Source organism: Anoplopoma fimbria, chromosome 14 (assembly GCF_027596085.1).
Source record: "Anoplopoma fimbria isolate UVic2021 breed Golden Eagle Sablefish chromosome 14, Afim_UVic_2022, whole genome shotgun sequence".
Classification (NCBI taxonomy): Eukaryota; Metazoa; Chordata; class Actinopteri; order Perciformes; family Anoplopomatidae; genus Anoplopoma; species Anoplopoma fimbria.
Genome location: NC_072462.1, coordinates 11,484,646 through 11,510,027, shown reverse-complemented (window position 1 = coordinate 11,510,027; position 25,382 = coordinate 11,484,646). Strand labels below are relative to the sequence as shown.

The 25,382-nt window shown below is 42.6% G+C and overlaps 3 protein-coding genes across 6 annotated transcripts in view; 1 reads left to right on the top strand and 2 right to left on the bottom strand.

Moving 5' to 3' along the window:
- The window catches only part of LOC129102123 (WD repeat-containing protein 7), a 111,711-nt gene extending 107,059 nt beyond the window's left edge, over positions 1–4,652 (bottom strand). Inside the window, exons 1-10 of one of the 3 annotated variants that reach the window (XM_054612110.1) lie at positions 4,416–4,459; positions 4,180–4,299; positions 3,289–3,460; positions 3,045–3,151; positions 1,803–1,881; positions 1,467–1,641; positions 1,072–1,148; positions 732–851; positions 454–599; positions 212–314 (exon numbers count right to left, since the gene is read on the bottom strand). In XM_054612110.1, the coding sequence (XP_054468085.1) occupies positions 212–314; positions 454–599; positions 732–851; positions 1,072–1,148; positions 1,467–1,641; positions 1,803–1,881; positions 3,045–3,151; positions 3,289–3,447 (966 nt within the window). In that variant the 5' untranslated portion in view covers positions 3,448–3,460; positions 4,180–4,299; positions 4,416–4,459. Of the gene's footprint in view, positions 1–211; positions 315–453; positions 600–731; positions 852–1,071; positions 1,149–1,466; positions 1,642–1,802; positions 1,882–3,044; positions 3,152–3,288; positions 3,461–4,179; positions 4,300–4,415; positions 4,460–4,492 lie in introns of those variants that run through there. The other 2 variants (XM_054612109.1, XM_054612112.1) reach the window with 2 other exon arrangements.
- A 747-nt stretch (positions 4,653–5,399) lies between these two features.
- Positions 5,400–23,538, top strand: taf1c (TATA-box binding protein associated factor, RNA polymerase I subunit C). 2 transcript variants are annotated; one of them, XR_008531708.1, is made up of 16 exons: positions 5,400–5,811; positions 6,668–6,779; positions 7,074–7,123; positions 8,330–8,419; positions 9,227–9,288; positions 9,368–9,618; positions 9,778–9,909; positions 10,000–10,117; positions 10,186–10,257; positions 10,353–10,488; positions 11,195–11,323; positions 12,174–12,372; positions 12,549–12,686; positions 13,615–15,032; positions 15,481–16,030; positions 23,453–23,538. XR_008531708.1 is itself a non-coding variant. In XM_054612042.1 (15 exons), the coding sequence occupies exons 1-15, from the start codon at positions 5,680–5,682 to the stop codon at positions 15,709–15,711; spliced, it is 3,270 nt and encodes a 1,089-aa protein (XP_054468017.1). In that variant the 5' UTR covers positions 5,400–5,679; the 3' UTR covers positions 15,712–16,512. The 2 variants fall into 2 exon arrangements, 1 of the variants encoding a protein (XP_054468017.1); XM_054612042.1 differs by lacking the exon at positions 23,453–23,538 and having other exon boundaries at positions 15,481–16,512.
- ccng2 (cyclin G2) lies at positions 16,834–24,947 on the bottom strand. Its single transcript, XM_054612043.1, has 8 exons — positions 24,813–24,947; positions 23,463–23,628; positions 23,032–23,169; positions 22,182–22,432; positions 21,530–21,608; positions 21,289–21,387; positions 20,149–20,348; positions 16,834–18,165 (listed from the first exon to the last, which is right to left on the bottom strand). The coding sequence occupies exons 2-8, from the start codon at positions 23,565–23,567 to the stop codon at positions 18,045–18,047; spliced, it is 993 nt and encodes a 330-aa protein (XP_054468018.1). The 5' UTR covers positions 23,568–23,628; positions 24,813–24,947; the 3' UTR covers positions 16,834–18,044.
- Positions 24,948–25,382: the final 435 nt, after the last annotated feature.

The following is a 25,382-nucleotide window of genomic DNA, read 5'->3' as shown; positions in this document are numbered from 1 at the left end:
CAAAGTATGTAGCTAAAACTCCAAAACATCACCAACAAGTATTATCTAAAACAACTATAACTATACAACATCAAAATATTTTTTTCTGGTGTGCAAAAGGAGTGAAAGAGTACAACACTTTTCTGAGCTGCTCTGTGCTTTCAAAGTCATAAATCTGTTTTAAATTATATTTCATATACAAAAATGACAGTTTGAATGATGGAGGACTGACCTGTTTGTCCGAGCGGTCTGCAATGCTGTAGACCAGCGGAGGGATTGAGCCTTCTTTGGTTTTTCCAACATCACTGCGGAAATGTTCACTAGCAGGCAGGCAGCTGAGAAATACATATGCACAATAATTTTAAGTTTACAGCGTTTGTGTTGCGGTCTTCTTCTTTCCCATGCCTTTAACTGAAAACGACTTAGAGTCTGCAATCTTATTCTGTGGTGTTCAGACCAGAATTCTGAATTTACCTGGCGGGCAGCTTGTAGATGTAACTGCAGCCGTCTTCGGTCCAGATGATGACTTTGTCCGCGGCGATGAACTCTCCTCCGGTCCAGGCCTGGTCGTTGTCACTGGACACCGAGCAGAGCAGCGAGTAGTCGCCTGCATCAAACACCTGACACATACACGGGACAGAGATGCAGACATTTTTTTTGTAATGTAGTACAGCCAACATTTTCAGGTCAGTGCAGTAATCTAGTACAGTACTTGGTGTGTAGTTTTACTTCGTGGTACTGCAGGTTCTTACCCTCCAGTACTTGGAGCAGACAACCAGCAAGCTGCTCTGAGTGAAGGTACAGAAGGAGATACTCTGACAGCCCTGACAGTAGATGGGTTTGGACTCTTCTTCAAAAACTGGGTCCATGTCCTAAAAACACACACACACACAACACCAACAACAACAAATTAAGCTTGAACTGATACACTGTTTGATATTTGGGAAAAAAAAGAAGATATATCATCTATTTGTTTTAATCAGCATTTTCATTACATTAATATTAAAATCTTCCATTATACTCATCCTACTTTCAAGCAGTACACACAGGTCTGTATTTATGTAAAGAACAAACATCTGTATGATGGTGTACCTGCATCCTGCTGACCTCAGCTGTGATGATCCAGACTTTCAAAATGCCCGTCACTGACACAGCCACCACTGTGTCCTCTGCATAGAGACAGAGAGACAGAGTACCGTTGTGTCAACATTAGTGCCTCACAGTACAAGGAAAGGAATAGAGGATATACAAACTTAGAAATGAAAAAGGCCTATATAACGCACTGAGGAGTTTAGAACTGTATTTGACTACAGTTTACAATAATCATTAAACGAAAAACCTCTCCACATGAAGCATGGCGAATTTTCCCTTTAATGATTATTGTAAACTATGCCTGGTTTGAGTCACTGACCAGCACATGTGATGGCGAAATCACACCAAATCTCCTGTAAGAAAGAATCCCATCCAGCTCTACCTATGTCCCTCACCTTGTGTTCGGTGGGACCGGATGATGCTCATGGAGCTGATCCAGTCCGGAGAGATCTTGGACACCAGCGAGTAGAGCACCTCCAAGCTGGTGGCGTCCACCACAAGGATTTCTGGGTAGTGGCCGTTGCAAAGCAGACGTCCCTCCCTCTCAGTGCCGATGGTGAACTGATAGAACTGGAGAACCGCAGAGGAGCAAGGAGAAACATGGAGGAGGAAAAGAGAAAGGGGGAAAACCCAAAATGTGAGGAAAGATGGGAACAGGAAGTGGAAGAGACTCAAATGACCACAATCTGATCAAAAGCCAGCATTTTAATGCATGTGAGAGTGCGTCTTACCTGAATGCCGATGTGAGCACAGGCCAGCTTGGTGAACTCAATACAGCGTCCGTCGTTCACATCCCATAAACACATCTCTCTGGAAACATGAAAAAACTGAAGTTAGACATAAATGAGTGAATGGCCTGCAGCTAAACCTAAATACTGAGGTTAATATCTAGAACACGTGTATCATCTCCTCTGTTCGGTGGAGAGAAGAGTTTTATATACAGTACCAGTCAAAGGTTTGGACACATCTTCTCATTCAATGGTTTTTCTTTATTTTTATTTTTTTCTACATTGTAGATTAATATTGAAGACATCCAAACTATGAAGGAACACATATGGAATTATCTGGTAAACAAACAAATGCTCAACAAACCAGAATATGTTTTATATTTTAGATTCTTCAAAGTAGTTGAATGAGAAGGTGTGTCCAAACTTTTGACTGGTACTGTATATTTTGTGCAAGTTGGTTCATATATAGATCACATTTCAAAACAATAAATGTTGGCCAAAGTTCTTTACAAAGACTATAAAATACTATATCCTTCTGTATTTTTAGGGTTAGGGTTACTTCTGCGACTACTAATGCACTGTTGAGCCGATTACAATTTAGATAATCCCTCAAGTATTTTAGTCAAACTACCAAACATGGAAAACACAAGCTGGTTACAGCTCCAAGTACTAATCAAAATTAATAATAAATCACAAGTTAGTATTCTGGCTTAAATGTTGATTGCATGTTCTGTTCAGAAAGACTATTTTGCCAAGCAAATTAAATGAGTGTCTTTTCTATTTTGCCGGGGACAAATCCCCATCCATAGGTTCCCTTACACCAAAGCGGTCTATCCCAAAAATGTGAAGGAACATTTCCAGCACGGGGGTCATGTGTTAATGGGAGCAATATTTCAAGAAATCTGTACCGCTGATTTCCCCCCTCGAGACCTTGTAACATTTCAAGGAAAATGCCAATACTGTGTTGTCAATGAAAACAGTAACATTGCAACATAATAATCCAGCTACGGTTTTGTGTGTGACTGGACTTGTCTCGCAAAATTGTTGACTATTAAATACATAACAAGAACATTGGCAAGGGACAAAAACAGTTCCTCGCCCGCAATGTTCGTGAAAGTGATAAGAGAAGTTGTCCGGAGTTTACACGTACATCCAACCTTGCCTTATCTTTTTTTTTTTTTTTTTTTTTTTTTTTTCATGGCGGTTACATGGTGGATGTGTGAGGAAAAAGAAAAGTGCACTCACCCGCTCTCTGATGCGCTGACAATGTACTGCTTGTCGCTGCACGTGCTGGCTTTAGACAGACAGGTAATAGAGGCTGTATGGCCAAACAACATGGCCCTGGGACAAATCTGAGCAGAAAACAAGAGGTTGAAAAAGGAGCAGAAGGGGGTTATAATAAGACGAACAAAAGCAAAGTAAATAAGTAGACACAGAGAAACGTGCACACAACCAATATCATCATCATCGTCGTCACCCTCATCAGTACCTCCAGCTCAGGTGTCATGTCCCACAGGCAGATCTGTCCGTCATGGCAGCCGGTGATGATGGTGTTGAAGTCGTCCATCACCAGCAGACTGCTGATGCAGTGGGTGGGTGCCGTGCGACCCCAGAGCACTATGGGTAGAACCAAGTTGTTCCCCGACATGATGCTGATGTGTCTGAAAGGAAGACGGGATGGTTAAAAAAGAGAGACACACAGAGAGAGAGAGAGAGAGAGAGAGAGAGAGAGAGAGAGAGAGAGAGAGAGAGAGAGATCCTAATGAAAATGATGAGGCACGGATCTGAGTAGATTGTAAAAAAGATAATAATAATAATAATAATAATAATAATAATAATAATCCAAAAAACATGAAAACATTTACTGGTCCTACAAATGATATATTTACAGTTTAAAATACAGTGATTTAACATAAATGCATCATTGTCAAATATAAATCATGCACGTCGCATATAGTATATATACACATATACTTCATGTATACACGTTCAATATTATTTTCTTCGCACCGTTTGTATTCGTATACAATTTACAGAAACACATGACACCCACTTGAATATGGACATGTTTAAAGATGCTAAAGAAGTAGCATGTTAGCATGCTGCTATGCTACGAAAAGCATGTAGGCACATGTTCATATGAACAGCCACCATAGTAGAAAGCTGACATTAACGACATCCCCCGGTTACACAAGCTTTAGGATTTGTTAAAACGTTCCATTAACGGATGAGCTCCGGTGATGTCACAGCTTTGGTCCAACTCAAATATATCGTCAGAGTCACGAGTCACTGCTCTGTCAAGAAGACACGCAAAGACAATCAACAACACGCACTTATACACACTTTCACATCAAATCGTCGGTAGTTTGTGTTTTCGCACCACTGCATTTGAAGGATTAGCGTTAACCTTGGCGTTACATCCAGGTGTGCAGGCTGTTGAGGCTAACGTTGACATGGGAGACATTTAATTCACAGCCAGATGCAGAACAGTCACTGACACCTGGGAGAAAGTCAACAGCAGATTATTCTTTAGATATTTTGAATAGAATCCAACTGCCAGTGATCATCAGACATTAAGTGTGCAGTGATGTATGTGGCGCTGAAGCTAAACTGTACCTGCAATGTCGCGACTTCCGGGTAAGCGAGACGGCTAACGGAACCAAAACACAACGTTGGAAACGGTATTTACGTACCACAAAAAGGTCCTACTGGAACATGTCCCTCTAAATGAAGGCTTGTCGATGAAGGTTTTCCCCCGTTGCAAATAAAAACAGAAAGTATCCTCCTCTTCGTTTAGTTTCCAGCCGTTTGTCCCACCGACAGACCGATCTCTTCGCTCAGCTGGTCACCTGACAACCGAGAGCCGCATCCGGTCTCATGCTTTCAAAATAAAACCCTGCAGTGTCCGTTTTCCGAGCATGAGCATGAGATAAATTATTCACTATTTGTACAGTATAGACGGCTGCTCTACTTATTATACGGACACAAACAATCAATAATAATTGAGCATGTGAATAAAATAAATAATTAATGCATATATATATATACACATATTAGTAGAGGTAATAGTACAAACAAATTAGTGCAAACACGCTAGCACATAATCCTCCTATTTCATTCCCTCATCTCTGCAGTCATGTTTGTATACACTCATTATTAAACTGCTTAATTTGTGAGGTCAAACGTTCATTGAAGACCTTGGAAACAAGAAAAGAAAGAAACAAAATCAAGAACAAGTATAATGGTCATTATTATCATGAATTTAATAATCATAATGTCCATTATTACTAATTAATCACAAATTAAGTAAACAGTTAATTAATTCTCCAAAGCTTTGGTTTTATTTTGAAAGTTTTGAAAGTCTTGCTTGATACATGTCTGGCTTCAAAACAAAAGCCCGAGTGAGATCGTTTTGAATTATTTATTTAAATATCGTGTTTCTTTTTGTTATCTTACATGTCAAGTCATCCAACGTATTACCTTTTCATTTTGTTGTTTGCCGAAATAGGCGTTTCTCTCTCATCTCCTTGTCATTCTGGTAGTAAAAAACATAAAACTAAATGTGAACAACCGGAAGTCTTATTGTTGTTGTTCGTCATGCTTTGCTTGACTGGACTTCTGGCCGCGCGGCTGCACGTGTTCTGCGATGCACGAAGGGTTTTGGCTCGTTCTGCACAGGTGTGTGTCTGCACAGATGTGTGTCTTCACAGATGTGTGTCTTCACAGACTGCTCTGTTCGCCTAAGGTGACGTAATAACGTGTCGTTACGATCAGAAGAGGAGAACCACGTTTATTCGTGCTAGCTAACAGGAGCTAGCGTTAGCTGAGCCGGGAGCGCACATGCGTCGTTTGAGACCCGGACAGTCATTTGATTTCCTAAATGACAAACACAATGGATTACCAGTTCCCACAGCAGCTGTTTCCTTCTTTCTACAACTGCGGGCCGCCGGACGCGGTCCTGAGACACTGCGGTGCCGGGGACTGGGGCTGCTATGACCGCGTCGTGCCTCAGGTGGGTCAGCTGTCAGCACGCTGCTCCGAAGCACGTCGACCAACCCATGACAGTATTAACATGTAAACGCTGTTTCTTTATTGATGTCGGGGTAGTAATACTGATTACTGTAGAAAGTTAAACCTAATGCGTTATTATGAACTGCAACGTATGAAAGAATGAACTGTTGTTATTTTCACCCGGAGAAGAACTTAAATAAGAGGCCGAGATTTCAAGCATATTTATTTTGTTTCAAAAACATAAATATGAACACATTAGCTGCCTTCAGGTATCACCACGTTCTGTATCAATGGATGGTTATCAGGACGTTCAAATAGTTTTCCGTCAAGTCGCAGAAAAAATAAATCAAAAGGAAAAAAACTCATTTTAAAACTTACGGAAGCCAATATCTGCTCGGAAAAGAAACAACCCAATATCAAGTTAAGCATGATAAACAACACTGATAGTGAGTTAAAACTGGGACATACCATTTTGGGGTGTGTGTGCTGCAAAAATGGGCTCCTGTAAAACTCCTGAATGCAGTCAATTCTGCAGTTATGCTCACACAAACTACCAGTTTAGTTTTTTTTGTCTGTTAACAGAAGTGATTTAAGGATCAACAGGAATATTTAAGGCCTCCTCTTTGTTGCACTGAAACCATTAGTGTAACTGATCAAAGATCAATTGGAAATATTTCTGTTTATTATAACAATGAAGCTTATTATTGTACAAATGTATATTTTGCAGTAAACTTCAACATGATCTACCTCTTAGATCTTACACCCTGGTGACGTTTCTCTTTTTGAGTGGATCATCAGATTGAAGATGTCTTGTGCACTGTCAGACTCTCTTATGCTTGGTTGTGTTGTGGTTTCAGGGCAGCTCAGGTCCCCTCTCCAGCTGGACGTTTACATCCAGACATCAGGCCAGAGGGGAGACGTGGCGTCACACTGAGCCGGTACCCGTTCCTCTCATGTCTCCTAAAAGCAGTGAGTCCCTAACAGTCTTTTATTATTTTTTTATACCTCACCGGGGGTCATTCAGGTCCCATGCCCTGTTCATCCTCCAGTTCAGATCTGTATCGCTGAGAAAATCATAATATCTGCTGTGTGTTATACTAAGTCATTTTTTTAAAGTAAAGATGACAAACTGGAGTACAACTTCCGACAATTTGGAGGGTCAAATGACAAATGTATCAGTGAGATAACTCTGAAATTTTCTATATTTTATAAATTAATCTGTATGCGTGTATGTATTATTATTTTCTTTTCTTTTTTAAACAGCTGTTCTTTGGCCTTCGAAGCCTCCAGACCCGCTGGACTTCACAGAACATGTGAGTACAACAGTTCAAAACAAACCCAAAACCTATCAGACTGAAGAGATGTGAACTATTTTTTATTTTTTTTAAACCTTAAATGCATGTGTCCATTGCTTCATACCTATGGTCTTTAGTGACCCGGCACTTTTAATATAGTTTCTGGTTGCTACCAGACAGAAACCTCCCATTCACAACGTGAAGCCAATGCTGAAGTTCCTTAAACTTGCATCATCTCTACTGACCAGCAGGGGGCGACTCCTCTGTTTGCAAAAAAGAAGGCCAATTGTATAGAAGTATATGAGAAAATGACCGTTCTTCCCTCTTGATTTATTCCCTCAGTAAACATGAGTTTATGGTCTCATTCTCTAGTTTCAAGTCTTCTTCAATACAGCATGATGTTCATTTAGTAAATGATGGTCCATTTAGAGTCAAACAGACCATAAAGCAGGGTATGCTTTAGGGCGGGCCTGCCTTGTGATTGACAGGTCGCTACCAGAGCCGTATACCACAGCGTCACTGCCCCGATGTCCAAATACGGTCACTTCTGTTCACTGGTTTGCAAAAAAAACCAAAATGCCGATCTTGACTATGTCCACTTCTGTTTTACAGTCAATGGTTGCATCAGACCTGAGCTATGTATTAAATGGTTAATAAAAGTGTAGGTTCTTTGTAGGTGATTTATGTTTTTGTATTTAATGCGTTTGGAAACGCATGTTGATTACAATGCTAAAGTTCTCAATGGGACAGAAAGTTGTTTTGTCCCATACATTTTACTTTCACATAGATTTTAAAGTTTGCTCTTAAAGTTACAATCTCAAATATCTGCATTTTGTTGTTTTTTGCTATGGCAAAATACATCATTGCCTATGTAAATTAACGGTAATTACAGGTGTGTTTTTTGGATCTCACTTCACTAGTGATTTTTATTTTTGTTGCCACAGACCCCCTTGTTCATAATACTGCACTTTAAAATGCTGCTTTCTTCAGGGGGCAATAGGCTCAATCACCATTGTGTTATCTCATCCAGCGATAGAAAATGCCTTAAAAGACATTTATTTGAATTTAAAACTTCGGGATTATACATTGGAAAATAAACAAAAAGGACATTTTCATGCATGATGTGGCCCATAACCTAATACATTTTATGAACAAGGAGATCAGATTCATTTTTACAGAATAGGATCTTTTTATTGTCATTCTTTTGCCTTTTTTTCTGTTTAGATACAGAACTTCTTCTTGGACCACTGCCAGGATGCCTTTGGGTGCATGGGTGAAATTCTGAGCGAGAACTTCGAACAAGTACAGAGAGAGGTGGGACTGACAAGAATTTACTTTCTATGTCTGTTTATTTTTTATTTTATTTATCATGTATTTGTTTGTTCAAATACTTGTCAGGGGAAATAAAGAATAGGCAGGGCTCTGATAGCTCTCTGATTTTAATAATAATAATTAAGCCTTTATTAGTCCCACAATGGGGAAATTACAATTCTCTGCATTTGACCCATCCCGGAGGAGCAGTGGGCTGCAATGAAGCGCCCGGGGAGCAGCTTGGGGTTAGGTGTCTCGCTCAAGGACACCTCGGCATGTTGCCTGTAGAGGGGTTTGAACCACCGACCTTGTGGTTGCTGGTCAAGCGCTCTACCTCATGTGCCACAGCTGCTGAAAATAGACTGAAAAATGAAGAGATGATCACAATGTTAAACAGGCCCTATTATACTATTTTCTGGGTGCATATTTCTATCTCAAGTTACAGTTACAACATGTTTACATGCGTTAATGCTCATAATCCGCCTTGTTTTTCTCATCCTGTCTGTCCTGCAGCACCTCTTCTCACCCTCTCTCTGAAATGCTCCGTTGTAACGCTTGCTCCTCCCTCCAGAAAGCAAAGTCTGCTCTGATTGGTCAGCCAGCCTGCTCTGTTGTGATTGGTCAACGTTTCACATTTATCAGTCATTGGTCGATTATTAACATCTATAATTTTAGTATTACTTTAGATATACAAGATAAAAAACACTGAAGAAAAGGTTCTGTGGTGTAAACCTTCTCTGAGCAGGAGGCTGTGGCTGTCATCAGAAGATGCGTTCTGTGTTTTTTAAAATTTTTTCTTTCTTTCTGCAGAGATACGGCAAAGAGTCTGTTTACAACGTGAGAAGCGCCCTCGACATGATGAAGTTTAAAATGTGAGCAGACCCGACCAATCGGTAAATGCCCCCGTTGTCTGGTGGGCATTTTTATAAATTTGTTGCGTCTTTTGTCCAGGTGCCCGCTGTCGTACTCCTCCAAATCTCTGGACGTGTATAGCGCCCTGCTGTCGGACGTGGTGCCCGCCGTGCCCACCGAGCTGCTCGGCTCTCTGCTGCACGAGGAGCTGACGGAGCAGAGGGACCGCGCCCTGTTCTCCGAGGGGGCCACAGGGGGGGCCCTGGCCTTCGTCCCCTTCTCACAGAGCGGCAGTGACCCTCAGCGCGGCTGCCTCCTCTACCCTGGAAACCAGGGCCTGGACCGCCTCAGTATCCTGCAGATCGGAGCAAATACTTTTTGGTTTAGGACAAAGATTGAATTTTCTTTTGCGATATAAAGCACTAACGGCAGAGGTCGTCTCGAAGCAAAGTGCCGTTCTTCCAGCTTTGAGTTTCTTCGGCCTCTGGTTCTTAACGCAAGTACCTCAGACTTCCACAGAGTAGAGCTGCAGCACCACAGAGGAGGTTCCTCCAGTGTGGACGCCAGCAGCAGTGACCCGTTTAGCTTCCAGCTGAATGGCCCCATCAGACAGATCAGCTCTACCTCCATGTTCAACGACTGTAAGAACGAGAGAGTGTAAAGAAATGTCACGAGGAGTGGGATGTGCCGGCCCGTGCGGACATTTGAACATTTATTTGATTTGTCTACAGGTTGCGTCGCCGTGCGGTCCGATCGACTGTGTGGAGTCTGGCGGTTCAGTGAACAAAACAAGCCTCGTCTGCTGCAAGTTGTCAACACCGGAGAGGTCGCGACCTGCGTCAGCGTCAGGTGAGTGATCACCAGAAGCCTCCAGGGTCGCAGACCGAGGAAAAGGTGTTAATGTAGCGTCCTGTCAGTCCTCACGTCTTAGGTGAAGTTCTGGTGGCGAGTGAGAGTGGAGCAGCAAACCTGTGGAGCGTCGGCAGAGGGTGAGAGAGACGATTACTGATTCCTCATACAGATACAGGTGTTGTCTGTTTTAATCCGTCCGACTTAAAGCGAGAACGCCTCCCTCTCCCATCAGGATGCAGAAGGTCCGGGAGGAAGACGCCAACCTGTACTTCAACGCAAAGTCGTCGTGGCGATGGTGCGAGTTCTCCGCCCACCCGAGGGTGATGGTGTACGCAGACAGGACGGGGGTGGAGCTGACGGATATCAGGGTGAGAGAAGAGATAGCGCTAGTTGTCTCCATGTTATTCAGTGTGGACGAGTTCAGTGTCTGTGTCTGTTTTCCCAAAGAACACTGTGTAACTTAATATGGGAGTCACTTTGAGTGGAACCTTGAAAACCAGTTAAACTAACCTCCACAATGCTGAGGAGGGATTGTAATTATCTTATTATAACAAGTCAAGTATTGCATGCATTATAAAAAACAAAGGTTGAATATCCTGTAATCGATTTAACTTTGGCTGCAAAATATTTACTCAAAAGTAGATTTTTAAGAACTCGTTTTGCCTTCATGGTGAGAATATAAGCTTAAATTAATTCTGTCTGCTGCTGAATGCCTTTATTACAGTTTCGGCCATAGTAACTGTAACTCCATTCATTCTGCACTTTGCGGAAAATAACTACATAGCATGCAGCGGGTTAGAAATATGAAAGTGTCTGATCTTTTAACTGGAGCCAAGAAGAGAAAAGATAAACCACACTGTTAGTGTCCTTCTCTTACAGATGACTGACTATGTCAAATTGTCCCCTTCCTCATTCTCCATCTCCTCCTTTTCTCTCCTTCATGCTCCTCCTCTCACATTCTCTTTTTCTCTCTTCCTCTCTTGCTCTTTTCATTCACCACCTAACACCCATGTCTCATGACTCCTGACCTTTTACCCCGCTCTGACCGGTCCCCTTCCTCCTGTGTCCCTCCAGGAGAGTCCGGTCTCGAGTCACACTCTGTTCAGTATCAGCAACACCCCGGAGTGTCGCAGTGGGGAGAGGCTCATTCTGTCCAGATATCTGGGACACGTCCACACCTTCCAGCACATCGTCACCACTCAGGTAAATCAAAAAGGGGCTGAATTTCTTTATGACACGGATGTTTCAATTTAACGTTGGGCATCATTTAGGGCGTGGACCCTTTAAGTCACCGGTTGGTGCTGTCTCAGGTCGCTCACTACTACTGCGATCCACCTCTTTACCGTTTACTCCGGACCTTATCAATACTCGGGTATTTTACTAATTTGGAAACACTCCCCCCATTTGGTTGGGGCCTTTCCAATTATTTAAATGAGAGAAATAATTTCCCCATTGTGGGACTAATAAAGGATTGATTATTATTATTATTTCCAATTATTGATATGGTGCAGTACCTGCTTGTTACCACTAGATGTCAGGGTTCTCACAGGTGTATGTTTGGAGTTTAGATTTCAAAACCCAAATTGCATGGTTACTATAATTAAAGGTAAGAAATCCAGAGCAATAATAAAGCAGCAACTATGTTTGAAAACTATAAACACCAAAATTTGATATTTTATGAAGTGCACTTTACCAGAAATTGCATCTATTCAAATCAAAAACATTTTTGTCAAAGCTTGTTCGGTCAGTCTTCAACTTTGGTCCAGACTGAAATATGACAACTATTCCGTGGATTGACATCATGGTCCCCAGAGGATTAATGACCCTATGACATGTCCTCTAGCAACACCAGCAGGTCAAAAGTCACTTTTCCAGGGGAATACCTTCCCATCATCAAATATTAGCATGCTAACACGCTAAACAACGATGGAGAACATTGTAAAGGTTATACTTGGTCATTGTTAGCATCTTGATGTTAGCATTTAACTCTTTATTCATTTAAGCAAGTATTTTTAATAATTCCTCTCTCTCTCTCTCTCTCTCTCTCTCTCAGTACTCGGCCTACATCATGGATGAGCGCTTCCCCTGCATGCCCATGCTCAAGTGGGATCACATGATGAAGTCCCCTCCCATGTTTTGTCTTGCTGTGTGTGGCTCCGCCTCCTCTGGCTCCACAGTGGGCGGCGCTAGGACCACTAAGGTGCTGCTGGGCTCTCATAACTCCCAGGAAATCACACTGCTGCAGTACTCAGGTCAGTCGATGCTACAAGTCGGTGCTAAATGTCCCGGATGTTTCAGTGTGTTTGTGTTTTGTAACCTCAAGAGGGATCAGGTTCTGTACTCACTGTGTGTGTGTGTGTGTGTGTGTGTGTGTGTGTGTGTGTGTGTGTGTGTGTGTGTGTGTGTGTGTGTGTGTGTGTGTGTGCAGGAGGCAGAGCGGAGGCCTCTTCCAGTCAAGGTCCTCCTCAGGCGCTGCTCAGACCCAGAGACAGTCTGAAACACCTTCCTGTCCAGATCCCTCACCGCCTGGACCTCGCCACCAGCAGGTTGTCCTCACCTGCTGCAGGTACGGATGGACGACTGGGTGTGTGTGTGTGTGTGTTTTCCTCTGTCAGTGAATAAGACTTAAGTATGTCCATTAGATTTCATCCCGCACTGGTTTTCTGAGGCTGATACAGACATTACAGAGTTTACAAGATAACATAACGATGTATTAGCTTGGATAACATTTTTAACAGAAGACAAAACTTTTGATAAGAATCCCTAAATGATACGTCACCCCCAAAATGAATTGCTTACTTTTATCAAAATAAAAGCATTCTTTTACAAACTCTCACACAACTTTGAATCCAAGTCTCATTTATCCAGCCGTATGATCACACATACACATACATATGCATCTTTGCTACAACCTTGCTATTTAAAATAATATTGCAGAAACAGACTAACGCTTGCTCAGGCGAGCTGAGGACGAGTCCGAAAGGTTTTAAATAGGAAGGTTTTAGAGAAGATGCATGTGCTTGGGAAGCAGTGAGCATATGGATGGATAAATCAGACTTGGATAATACTGCACGAGTTGTGTGAGAGTTTGTAAAAATGATGTTTTGATATATTTTTGCTGGTAAACGTGCCTCCATTTACTTCAATTCATCAAGACTATTCTCAGTTTTTTGATTCTCCATTCACCGTGGAGGCATGAGAGAAAAAAACATTGAAGGTAACACAAGAGAGAAATATACAAATGGTCACTTTGGGGGTGAAGTATTCCATTAAGATTTTGTTATTAAAGACATTGAGACCTATGTACTGAGCGGGACATTTTTACAGTTTAAAACTGTAGGTTTCCCTCTGGTGGACAAACTAGTGGTCTTAACTCTACTGTTAACAAACTGGTGACCAGCTTGTTACAAGATACTACAGTTGACATAATATACTTTTACTTTATGTTTATCACATGTGTTTGGCCTGAACTTTTTTTTTGGTTTTGTCATCAGGTCTGACTTGTATCCAAAAGAGAGGAGGAAGAGAGGCCGGTGGGGATGAGTGCATCTGTATCCTCCAGCTGACGGAGGCGGGGGACATTTTCTACCAGACCCTGGAGCCAGAGCAGCCGGACACCTCTAGACCTCCAGCAGCAGAGGACCAACCGCCGCCACAACCGGCTCTGAAAGAAACCACAACTTCAGGGGGGAAAACCGCTCAACAGCTTCGACCACCGCATCCTAAACTGGTTGTATCGGACACGTCGAGCGACGAGGACGTAATCGGACCGACCCAGGGCCCGAATGTGCCGAGGTTCGTGGCTGAAACACCAGAGAGGGACGTGTACTCTGACTCTTCCTCTGAGGATTTAGAGCCCCGAGGGAGAAGTCGTTTACCGAAGCATTTAAGGCTGGAAGTCATCGTCAACGAAGATCCAGAGATGGATGGAGTGAGCGGACCGGATGCAGGTGTGAAAGATGGAGAGGGATGTAGAGATAACCCAGAGGAACCCGGCGATGTGGAGGTAACTGGCGGTGGAGGCTCCAGCAGCTCGGGTCGCGCTGGTCCTGCTGAGCGGCCAGTACAGCTCAGCGATGGAGTTCTTGTTACGTGGAAACGTTGGCTCCAGAAGTTGGTGCAGAAGAGTCGCAAGAAGAAGCCCCGTCCACGCCGCCCACAGCACCTCACGGTCAAAACCAAAGACCTCCAGCTACCGGTCAACGAGGCGAAAGATCCGACAGAAGAGGAGCGCGTGCAGAGCCTGAGGAACGATCTGAGAGCGTGCATGTCCAAGGGCTCGCTGCTGGTCCACGGTGCCGTCTCCGCCCCCCTTCAGGCCCCAGCCTTGGTTACAGTTCCAGACGAGGTGGATACAGAAGTATGGATGGACGAGATCAGCCAACGCCTGACCGTCTCCTGGCAGGGCGAGGGGGCGTGGCGGGCATGGTGGGATGAGCAGCTCGGGCTGAACAGGGAGGAGAAGGTGACGGCTCTGAGGAGGAAGAGGAGGAGGGAGAAGGAGGCGAAGAGGGCTACGGGCCGACGCTTGGATCTGGTGGGGAGCTTCGCCTCGTCCCTCAGCTACCAGTCCGGGCTGAGCGACTTCTCCGACTCGATGGGCTGGTCCTCCGCAGCGAGCCAGGGGGCGCCGTCGGACAACGAAGGTTATCTGTCCCATCTGGAGGGCTTTCTGGAGAGCGGGACGCCGAGAGCCACGACACCCACCACACCCTCTGCCACACAGACTCACACTCCAGCTGCCACACTGACCACCACACCTCAGAGTGTTAGGTACACACAAGGTGACCAGCAGACTCCCGGCAGCACCATCGCACTCTCCCAGACACCAAAACATGAATCCACACTGGCCAATCAGAGGAGACGCAAACGTCCAGCAGAGGACTACCTCAGATCTCTGTTTGCATCACAGGTAAGAGGAATGTGTTTCTGTGTCATGTCGGTCTGCTGCTAACTATTCCAACGACAAATTTGTCCAGTCGACGCAGAACAGGAACAGGTCACAGTTTTCGTGGTAATTAAAGAAATATAATTGATTCAATATTTATTGTTGCTGTTATTTGACCTGTACAGCTGTATTGATCTCATCTATGCTTGTAACCATTTTTTGTTGTTCTGGTGGCAAGAGTGGATGAGCTGGATGCAGTTTAACAGGTTTCTGTGAGTTAAATCAATATATGTATATATTGTGAGGCACAGAGACAGAGAGAGGAGGTTTGAGGGTTAGGGGTCCCTAGTTTTCTGGTATGTTGTGGACATTCCAGCCTCACAGGGCTCTAGTGTGACGCTATGTTCTTATTAGCTAAAAAAGGATTTACCTTTTACACTACAGCTTCTTTTTTCCCCCATCTGTTTTCTAGGATGAGCCCTCGCAGCATGACAGTTATTTCCCGGATGGGGAGAGCACCACGCACCACCCACCTCCCCCCGTTGCCCCAAACTCCTCCCAGAGGAGCCTCCGGACGGACCTGTCCCAGGAGGCCCACCTCTGGTCGGGTCTCTCCCAGTCTCTGCCTTTTTCCCAGAGCTCACAGGGTCGACCGGGGCCGTCGCAGCTCAAGATGAAGAAGAAGTCTCGGATGGGGTTTTGATCGTCACACTGAGGGGGGGACTGCATCGTTATGAATACACGCTGTGTTCTTAATAACTCAGGAAAACCAAAACACGAGGCTGGACTGACCAGACTCAAACTGAAAGGAATGGGGGTTTTTTTCTGATCGTCGTCGTCTTCAGCTACCTCAGGATTTATGAAATGGATTTACACTGGTATTATTCACTGGGATTGTATGTTCCAAAAATATACATGCAAACTGGATCTAATGGGGGAGGATTAACAGGCTGCATGTTGGAGTGATCCCCAAGGATGTCTGCAGACTGCAGGCCGAAGAAGACTGACTGCAGACCAGTCTGGTAGGACTGAATGAAATTTATATTGTTTTGTGCCTTTTTGCTTGCTGAAGTGATAAAGCGCGAGTGTGTGTGATGAAAGATGAATAAACTGCTGGAGGCCGCTGCTCGGCAACATTTGAGACTTTTGCAACTTTAGAGTCTGAGATAGAAGATTTCAAAATTAAAGTTAAAAGTAGCGACATTAAACAATGATAACAGTTAGAACAAAAGTAAAACTGCTCTTATTTGGAGTAAATTAAAGGAATCATTCTTCCTGTTGCTGAAAGTACTCAAATAAGACCTTTTTAGGAACATCTACATCCTGGGACTTGCTGATTGTGTGCGTATGTGTTTTGTTAGAAGTGAGATCTTCTTTTTACAGTGTCTGGATGGTTTGACATTTCTCTTCATCGGTTCAGTTTCTCGGAACTCACTCAGTTGTATATTGACTTTGATAAATGAGAGTAGACCTTACTTCTCTGTAATAAAACTTAACAACTAGACATGTTAAGCGTCACAGTTAGTATTCTTAAAGGTGAAAAGGGCGATATGAACAATAAAAAAACGTTATTGTGCATTCCCCCCGAGTTGCGACTTTCATTTTAGAAGTCTCAGTTTGCCAAAATACAACATAAAATCGGGCCACTGTGGAGAACATTGGTTCAAATGTGCATCAAATAAGCTTCTTTTCATGCTCTTATGCATTGATGGATATTTAAATTCACTGACACAGAACACTCATCTGTCAATCATTTACTGTGGACAGTGTGAGTGAATTAAATCCAAATACATACAAACAATGTTCTCTTTTATTTTTATTATTTTATATGATTTAATTGAGTCAATTCACTGGCCCTGTGACTCTGAATAAATCACTTATGTTCATTCAGTTTTCACTTTCAGTTTGTGTGAAGTAAACAGATCCAAGCAGTTTGTTGTCATTTTTCGAACATGATGAAATAAAAAGACAGACAACAGTATAAAAAATAATATTTTTTATAAGATTTTAGACTTTTTTTCAGTACAGGTGACAAAAAGGGAATAAATAACTTAATATCTACAAAGAACTATTAACATTTTTTTTTTGTACATCATTTACAGTTTTACATGTTTTTCTATTAACATTTTTCTTTACATTTTTGACATTTTTTAGACATTTTTTCTTTTACACCATCAGCATTCCTTTGTTCCATACAGCATTCTCAGTTTCATAACACCAAACGATTTTAAGCTACATCCTAAAATGTATCTACTTTAAATTTTAAACCAGGGTCATACGTGCACACATCCACAAACGCACACTCCTTAAATTATTCTTCATCCGAACAGCCTGTAGATCGGCAAGGCTCAGATCTGAACCATCTCTCCCTCCGCTCCCTTTGAGCAAGGCACGTCACCCTGACTGAATGCGATCTCTGATGTGTCAGAAACTGTTCACCGAACTATACGAGTTTCTCCATCCAGACACAAACTCAAGCCTCCAGTCGGCCCGTTTAAAACTTCAAAAGAGATTTCAAACAAAGAAAACTGCACATGAAACTTAACTGCAGAAGATGAGAGCAGACGTGATCACTAACTGTTTTTACTTTTCAACCCTGTGATCCAGAAGATGTAGAGGGTTCAGTGGTGATCAGGATGTAATAACTTCAACGTTTACATCTCCATCACTGACCACCGCCGCTCTCAGCTTCTGTACAACAATAAAACTCCTCCTCACCCTTAATAAAAGCAATCTTACAATAATAACAGTCAAAAAACGTTTCTTCAATTAAATAAATACATTTTGGCAACTTATCTTGTTGACAATGTGAACTGTGTGTCCTTAAAATCTTACAATCCTGGAATGTGACATCTCAACATGCACCGGCGCGTCTACAAACTAAAAAATCTACCAGGAAGAGATCGGACTGCTCAGCTGCCAGTTGTTGTGCGATTCTCCCCCCCCAGCACCAGAGCTTATTAAACAATAAATTAAAGACTTAGGGGTATAGAAGTTGAGAGGGGGGGAAACGACGAGGAGGCCTCGGGAGAGGCATCAGGCGTGGAGGTGTTGGCGGCGGAGGTGCAGAGGGAAGTAGGGCCCTTCGGTGTCGCTGCCCAGAGAGCTGCTGAGAGACTCCTCCCCTGAACTCATCACGTCCTCACAGGAGTCCTCACTGTAGAGACACAGAGGGACGCACCGTCAGTTAACACAGTTAGATAAAGGGTGAATACACACAGATAAGGTGAAGTCAGAGGTTTATAATGTTTCACATGTGGTGAAATCAACCATCAAACTTCATGGAGACTTGACTCCATCACATCGTCTCAGTGAATGATTCTGAACTTTGACCTCTACAGTTCAGAAAGGACTTTGTTTGAATGGAAGTAGATATGTACTTTTTGTTAAACTTTTGTCATAATTTAAATATGAATACTGAATAGTGGGCAACAAATGGATTAGTCAACAAACAGAATGCTGTCTATTTTAATAATCTATTCATTTTAGTGATCCGTCAAGCCAAAGATTTTCTTGTTCAAGACAACAGTCAATAACAGCACATGGTATTTTTCTTGTTATTGATTTATTTTTCTAAAGTAACAACAAGTTAAACTAAATTTAATATTTAAAAAAGATTGTTTTCTTTGCTGTTAATGAGACAGAAATTTGAAGATTGAAGTTGACGCTGGTCATAATTTGTGATGTTTGAAGGACTAAACAAGATGGACCTAACTAGTAAGAAATACATAAAATATGATTGAAGAAATACAGATCAACTAGTAGTGTAAAATAAATAAATAAGAATCACTCTGCCCCCTTAGAACTTTATAATTCCTGAGCTTGTTAACATGAATGTCACACAGGGAGAAAGGAAGCTTATATGATGTAATGTATGAGTGAAGAAACAATAAAGCAGACTGCTGCAATCTGTCATCACCTGATCTCATGTTCTGACTGAGTTAAAGTCTGACTCAGCGGTCTGTCTGTTTTTAAAGCTCAGATGTGGAATTTAACTTTTAAAAACCAGGGTTTAAACAAACATGTGACAGTCAGCAGGGTTCTGTTTGGCTGAGCTCCTCTGTGGGTTAATGACCAGTGTCTGTATGAGTCAGCTGTGGAAAGTCTCCCTGTTTTAGTTCCTCCTTTCTTTTTCTTTTCTAAACACACTCCAAAAGTTCCATGTTACATAAAGGCGAGGCCCCCTGCTGACGTCATGGAAACGTCTGTGTCAGTGGCACACGACAGGAGACCCACACACATCCCATCATGCAGTGCTAGGAGATATGAGAGGCCCTGACAAGCTGAGACTGTGTGCGTGTGTGTGTGTGTGTGACGTGTTGTTACAAAACGTGTTGTTACAAAACGTCAGAAATTTGTGTTTTGCCTCAGAGGAGTGTTACAACACACACCCGCAGATAGCACACTGTAAAGAATTCCTGAGCAGAGTCCTTATTTTAGAAAAAAAACTTTAAACTTTAACTTCCAGCTGTTCCAAATCAAAACTGAAAAACTATATAAAAACATGATCCACCACCAGACTGTTACAGCTGGAACATGAAGTGACTAACTTTAAACTGCAGGCTATGGGATGGACTTCTTACAGTGTGTTTATCAGTGTTGCTTTGCTATAGATACAAACATCTGGTGTGTCCGTGACACACAAGGTGTGTCTGGTTCCTTTTAAATTGAAATGTGTCTGTTATTGTCTTTAGGAGTGTTTGGTATTTGACATCACATATCAGGCTGACATCTGCGTCAGAGTGAAACTGAATCATTAAAGCGACTCAGAGTCTGATAGTTTAAGATTGCCTTGAAGCGCTGTGCTGAATTTTCACTCCTATTTTACTTTAGATATTGATCCCTAGTTTAATGTATGATTTAGTTATTCTTATTGTTTATTTTTCAATTGGGCTGAGTCATTTTTAGTTGAGAACAAAGTTTTATAAGTGGTTGCCTGGCTTGTTCTGACTGTTGGTATCTGGTTTAGGTGTGTTTGAGGCTCTGACAGTGTTAGTATCAGGCTCAGGTGTGTTTGGGGCTCTGACAGTGTTGGTATCTGGTTCAGGTGTGTTTGGGGCTCTGACAGTGTTGGTATCTCAGGTGTGTTTGGGGCTCTGACAGTGTTGGTATCTGGTTCAGGTGTGTTTGGGGCTCTGACCTCTCGCTCTCATCCCAGCAGCCCTCTGGGATGGTGGGCAGCTCAGGCACGGTCCGGTAGCTGTGCAGGTTCTGGGCAGTCCGCCGCGACACGATCCACTGCAGCTTCCTGTGATTGGGTTTGCTGCATTCAGGGGAGGCGTAGTCGGACAGACACAGAGCCACACGATCACTCCACAGCCGCAGCTCGCCGTCTGTAATCTGAAACCAAAGCACACAGTTCAGTTTAACTGCCTGGCCCTCGGCCCTGTTCACTGACTGACATCGGTGCATTTAAACTAATCTCATCCCCTAACAGTATGTTCCTGTAAACAGTAACCTGGTTTCTTTTTTAAGGTTAGGAGAACCCGGGTTAAAACAGCGTCTGTATGTTTGTGCTGAAACCTGATCAGCTGGTAATGCAACACCTGAACTTTAAAGTGTTTCTAAGTGGGAGAGCTGAGTGTAAGTATCAGTGTCAGCGACGTAGCAGGATTTAAAATGATCTCTAATCACAATTTAGGATGAAAGAACTGAAAAAACAACATGTAAAGTTTAAAATATGCCCCCAACTTGGGCATATAAACTAATCATTTTACATTTTAATAATTGTAATTTTGTAAAGGAGGGTGGAAACGCCCGGAAATATCACCATCAAACATTTGGCAGAAATCCCACGTGTTTGCAGGCATTTAAACTCTCCCTGCCTTTAAGGTGTGGAGTGAAGCCGTCACAACACAGGACAGAGCAGAGCCGAGAATAAATACCCCCCACTCCTGCTTCTGTACAGAGTATGATTACACACAATTCTGTGTTGTGTTCACTTCCCCTTACATTAAGCCAAAAACTGAACTTTCCCCATGAAGTAATAAGACTTCAGGCTGCGCTGCCGGTAAATAGTTGTTTGTTACGTCAATGTTAGTGGTATTAGAATATAGTTTCCTGTTGGTAACTAATCCGGGAAACATTGAGCTGACATCAGCAGTGAATTTAACTTGGAGACCTGTGAAATAAAACCTTTTAAGCTCTCATTGAATTTAATCCAAGCTGCTGTTGTGGTAAAGAAAACCTTTTATTTTTGGTTTTCCATTACACTGGGTTTCCACAGGTGTTGCTTTCCCTCCCTGCAGCTGTTATGTAATAAATAAAACACGATGTTTACCTTTAAGTGTCTCTGGATGTGATAGGCTATCTCCAACATGTCCTCCGACTGGACGGCTTTGATATCCTGCCTCAGGAGAGACAAGGCTAGGACGGAAGGCTGGATGGACAAACCGAAAGAAAAGAGACCAGAAGTGTTAAACAGTTTCAGTGTTGTCAAACTAGCAGTGACATTTATATAAAAACATTTCTGAGCTACTGTAATCCTGTCTGACCTCTGACCCTCTGCTCTGAATTCCTACCTTTGCTTTAGAGAAGGAGATCCGGCACAGACAGGCTTTGAGTTGAGCTTCCAGCTTCTCCAGGCTCAGAGTCTCTGTCCTGTTCACAGACACACAAACACACAGGCAGGTTAAGGTGTGTGTTGAAAAGACAGATAGAATGAACTCCGAGTCATCGCATCATAAGTTTTGTAGGACCATTTAACTAAAAAACATCATAAAAAACCAACATGATTTAAGCTTGTGCAGAGATTTAGACCACAGTGACGCATATTGAAAACAATACATCTTGTCAGGGTTATGCAAGTGTGAGGTGTCAGCTGGAATCACCGGGACAAACAAGCAGTGATGAAGAAGTTCAGCCAATCAAATCATGGGAGGAATCTTTGTGTTTGCAAGCTGATCTGAACTCTGACATTTTAGGTTGACATTAAGAGATGTGAAACTAATAAGATAAGATAAGATAAAATAATCCTTTATTAGTCCCGCAGCGGGGAAATTTGCAGGCTTAATCCTGAATGTGGCCAAAACAGGGCTGCAAACATGTCAGAAAAAAAGTTTGTGTCCTCATAGAAATGAAAATAAACGTCTCACTGATGACAACCAGGTAGTATGTAAACTCTACAGGGATATTAAGTAGCGCATCATTCCCTGTTCACGGCGGCGGTCTCACCTGTCCGTGGAGTGCGAAAGTGCGATCTGGTGGTACAAGTGCAGAAAGGTTAAGGCAGTGACGGCTTTGGTCTTGAAGTTGAGCTTCTCGCCGACGATCTTCTCCATGCGGCAGAGGTCGGACACAGTGAACCGGCACTGGCCGATGCGGATGAGCTCGTCGACGGGCGCCAGGTCGCACTCCTCCTCAGTCACTTTGGCTGCCATGTGGAGGCAGGTGACGCTGACGCAGGACAGGTGCTTCGGCTGGACCTGAGGAGGAGGACACGAGGGTTAGAGAAACTGTTTGACAGTAGGACTGATTAAGTAAAAGATTTACAGCTTTGAGCTGGACCTGGTTTAGTCGACCATTTATTTATTTAGATCATCAACAAAATAATTTAACTTGCTGAATTTGATTAATTATTCAGTATTAGAAACAAACTGACTAAGGAAGATAAAATAAGATAATCCTTTATTCGTCCCGCAGTGGGGAAATGTACAGGATTACAGCAGCATAGAGATAATGCAAACGAGACATAGTAAAATAAGTAAAACAAATCCACAATAACTAAAAATATTATATGTAGAAAGTAATTGATTTATTAACATAATAAAGACAACTAACAAACGAGATTTTTTTTCAAATAAATCCTGTACTTAATTTCTGTAAACATTTTAGTGCACATATAATTCAAGCTGAATCCTTTGAGCAAATGGCTCTTTAACTAAAAACTTGTTAACACCTACATCTGTACAGGACACTAGATTTACAAACTGCATAAGCTGCAGAAATGTGTCACTTTGCCCTGTTCAAAACGAAAGCTAAAGTGTCCTGTGTCTGGTCCTATCAGGATTTGAGCTTCCCTTACCCTGATCATGGCCAGGAATCTGTCCAGCAGGTTAACGGCCAGGACAAAGGTCTGCGTGCTGTAACCGAAGAAGCTGGTCAGACTCCACAGGTCCTCCACTTTGGCATTTCTGCACTTGGCCGAGATCCGACTGTTATCCTGGGAAAAAAGACATGTTTGTTGATTACACAGATTTATCTGCCACACACTAATGCTTATTTACGTTTTGGCAGAAAAGTCTTTTAGAGGTTTAGTCATACTAAAAAGCAGATCAGACTTGTTGTTTGTTGTTGTTGTTTTACATTTAATAGACTTCACAATAGATTAACAGGTCAATCAAAAAAATGTAATAACTCTTCAACTTCTAAATGTGTTTAATGTTCAGAAGAGGATTCCCCATTTCTGACTCCTGTGCATTAACGATCCATTTTCTTTCCCCCAGGTGTGCTCACCTCTGTTGTGGATTCGATGAGCCTCAGCCCCGTCTCTTTGGGGCGATAACAGGCCTCCTGCTCATAGTTCACCCGCAGCTCCTTCATCAGCTTGTGGGCATCCATGTCTGTTGGCTGGCACTGGAGGAAGTGTTCTCTAGTTTTGTTTTTTACCACAGTATCTTCACTGCAAAAAAGGGAAAGCACCCAGGTTAAGCTCCAAAAATATTACAAGTATTTATGTCAAGTTCCAGTCCACAAACACTGTAATCTGAATCAATAGTCAATCTTTCAAGTGAATCAGAAGAAAAGCCTGTACCAACACAATTAACCAAAACAAATGGATTATTCTCTATTATTTCATTATGTATCTACGTTTGTGATCTTCAGTGATAGATCCTATGTTTGTGATCTTTGTTGTATTATCCCTATGCTGTGTATTGTTGGCCTACGTGCTCTCTCAGCCCTAGCAGGGGTCACAGCTTAGAGCCAGCCCACTTCCCTCAGCTGAGCTCCGGTGTCAGATTTCCTCTGGCAGACGCCTTCTCCGTCCTCTGACTGTAGAAAAACAACTGCTTTTTCCGATGTTCTGTCTGTTACTTAACATTAAACACACACGCACAAAAAACACACCATTCCTAGCGGCTTGAACCGATGAAACCCTCGGTTTTGATGGTTTTAGTTGATGATAACCGAGGAGGCTATCGTTCACCGAGGCTAGCTGCCGTTTAAACCCTCTCTGAAGGGAGCGGGGGAGGGGCTGTGTTTCATCCCCGATACCGTAAATGTCTCTCAACTACACTGGTCGACACCATTATCAATAAAAACGAATGTTTTTTCTAGATTCTGTTGAATTAAAATGTACTTTAAGGCTCAACGTATACAGCTCTGTGTGGATCCAGGATACCGATGACAACAGACGGGCAGAACAACATCTCTGGCTGCAGGAAGGAACCCCGACGTGTAAACGAATGTAAAAATATATATATATGTATTTAAGCTACAAGAGTTTAAATGAGACTCTTCATTTAAACTCTTGTAGCTTAAATACATATATATATATTTTTACATTCGCTGTAGATGCCAACATTTCTTCACAGATATGGCAAATTAGCAATTTCAAACGTGATGTGCGAGTTGTGTCTAAACTGTGCTATAGGCTGGATATATCGGCAGCAGGAAAAGGAGACGTCATTGATGTTTACCAATGGTTAGCTCTGGGTTAGTTATGTTGTAGCTAAATGGAGGTCCCATTGTCGAGCGATCAGTTTCATTCTCTTTCTTCCGTCTCTCCTCTTTCGAGTTAATGTAAGGTGTTAGCAGAAAAGACCAAATGTAACGTTACTATTGAGTAATAAAGGTTCACTCTACCTGTTATTGCAGGTTAAATCCACATCTCTGTTGTCTCTGTGCCGTACAGTGCTTCTGGTCTCCTCTCTTCTTTCTCTTTCTCTTGTTCTCTCTTTTGTTGATGTTCATAAAGGTCACGCCTACCTACTGACGTCACACGGCACCAACCAATCAGAAGGCTTCGGTTCAATAATAGAAATCAGCTCCTTTCGGATTTAACGGCGTCAATAGAGCATAAAAATTCATGTTTTGGTGTCGTTTTATCTCGATTTATTTCATTTCCGTCAAGTTTTTTTTTACTTAAGATCGATAGACAATCTTTAATTCACCGACAAAGTCACTGGAATGGAAATACAGCCTATCTATCGCATGAGCCGATCCCCCCGACTGACGTCTCCCTCAGCCAATCAGCGACCAGACGTTTGGAACGTTCAAATAGTCCGCCCAAAAGTGGAGACCGTGATTGGCCCATGGCGGCTCAGTCCTGACGTAATGTTCGCATGACGTAGTTCATGTTTCTGTGTTTTAACGTCTTCAACGACATGTATGATACATGTCAGACACAATGTCTGTGAATGTTGAAAATGGAGT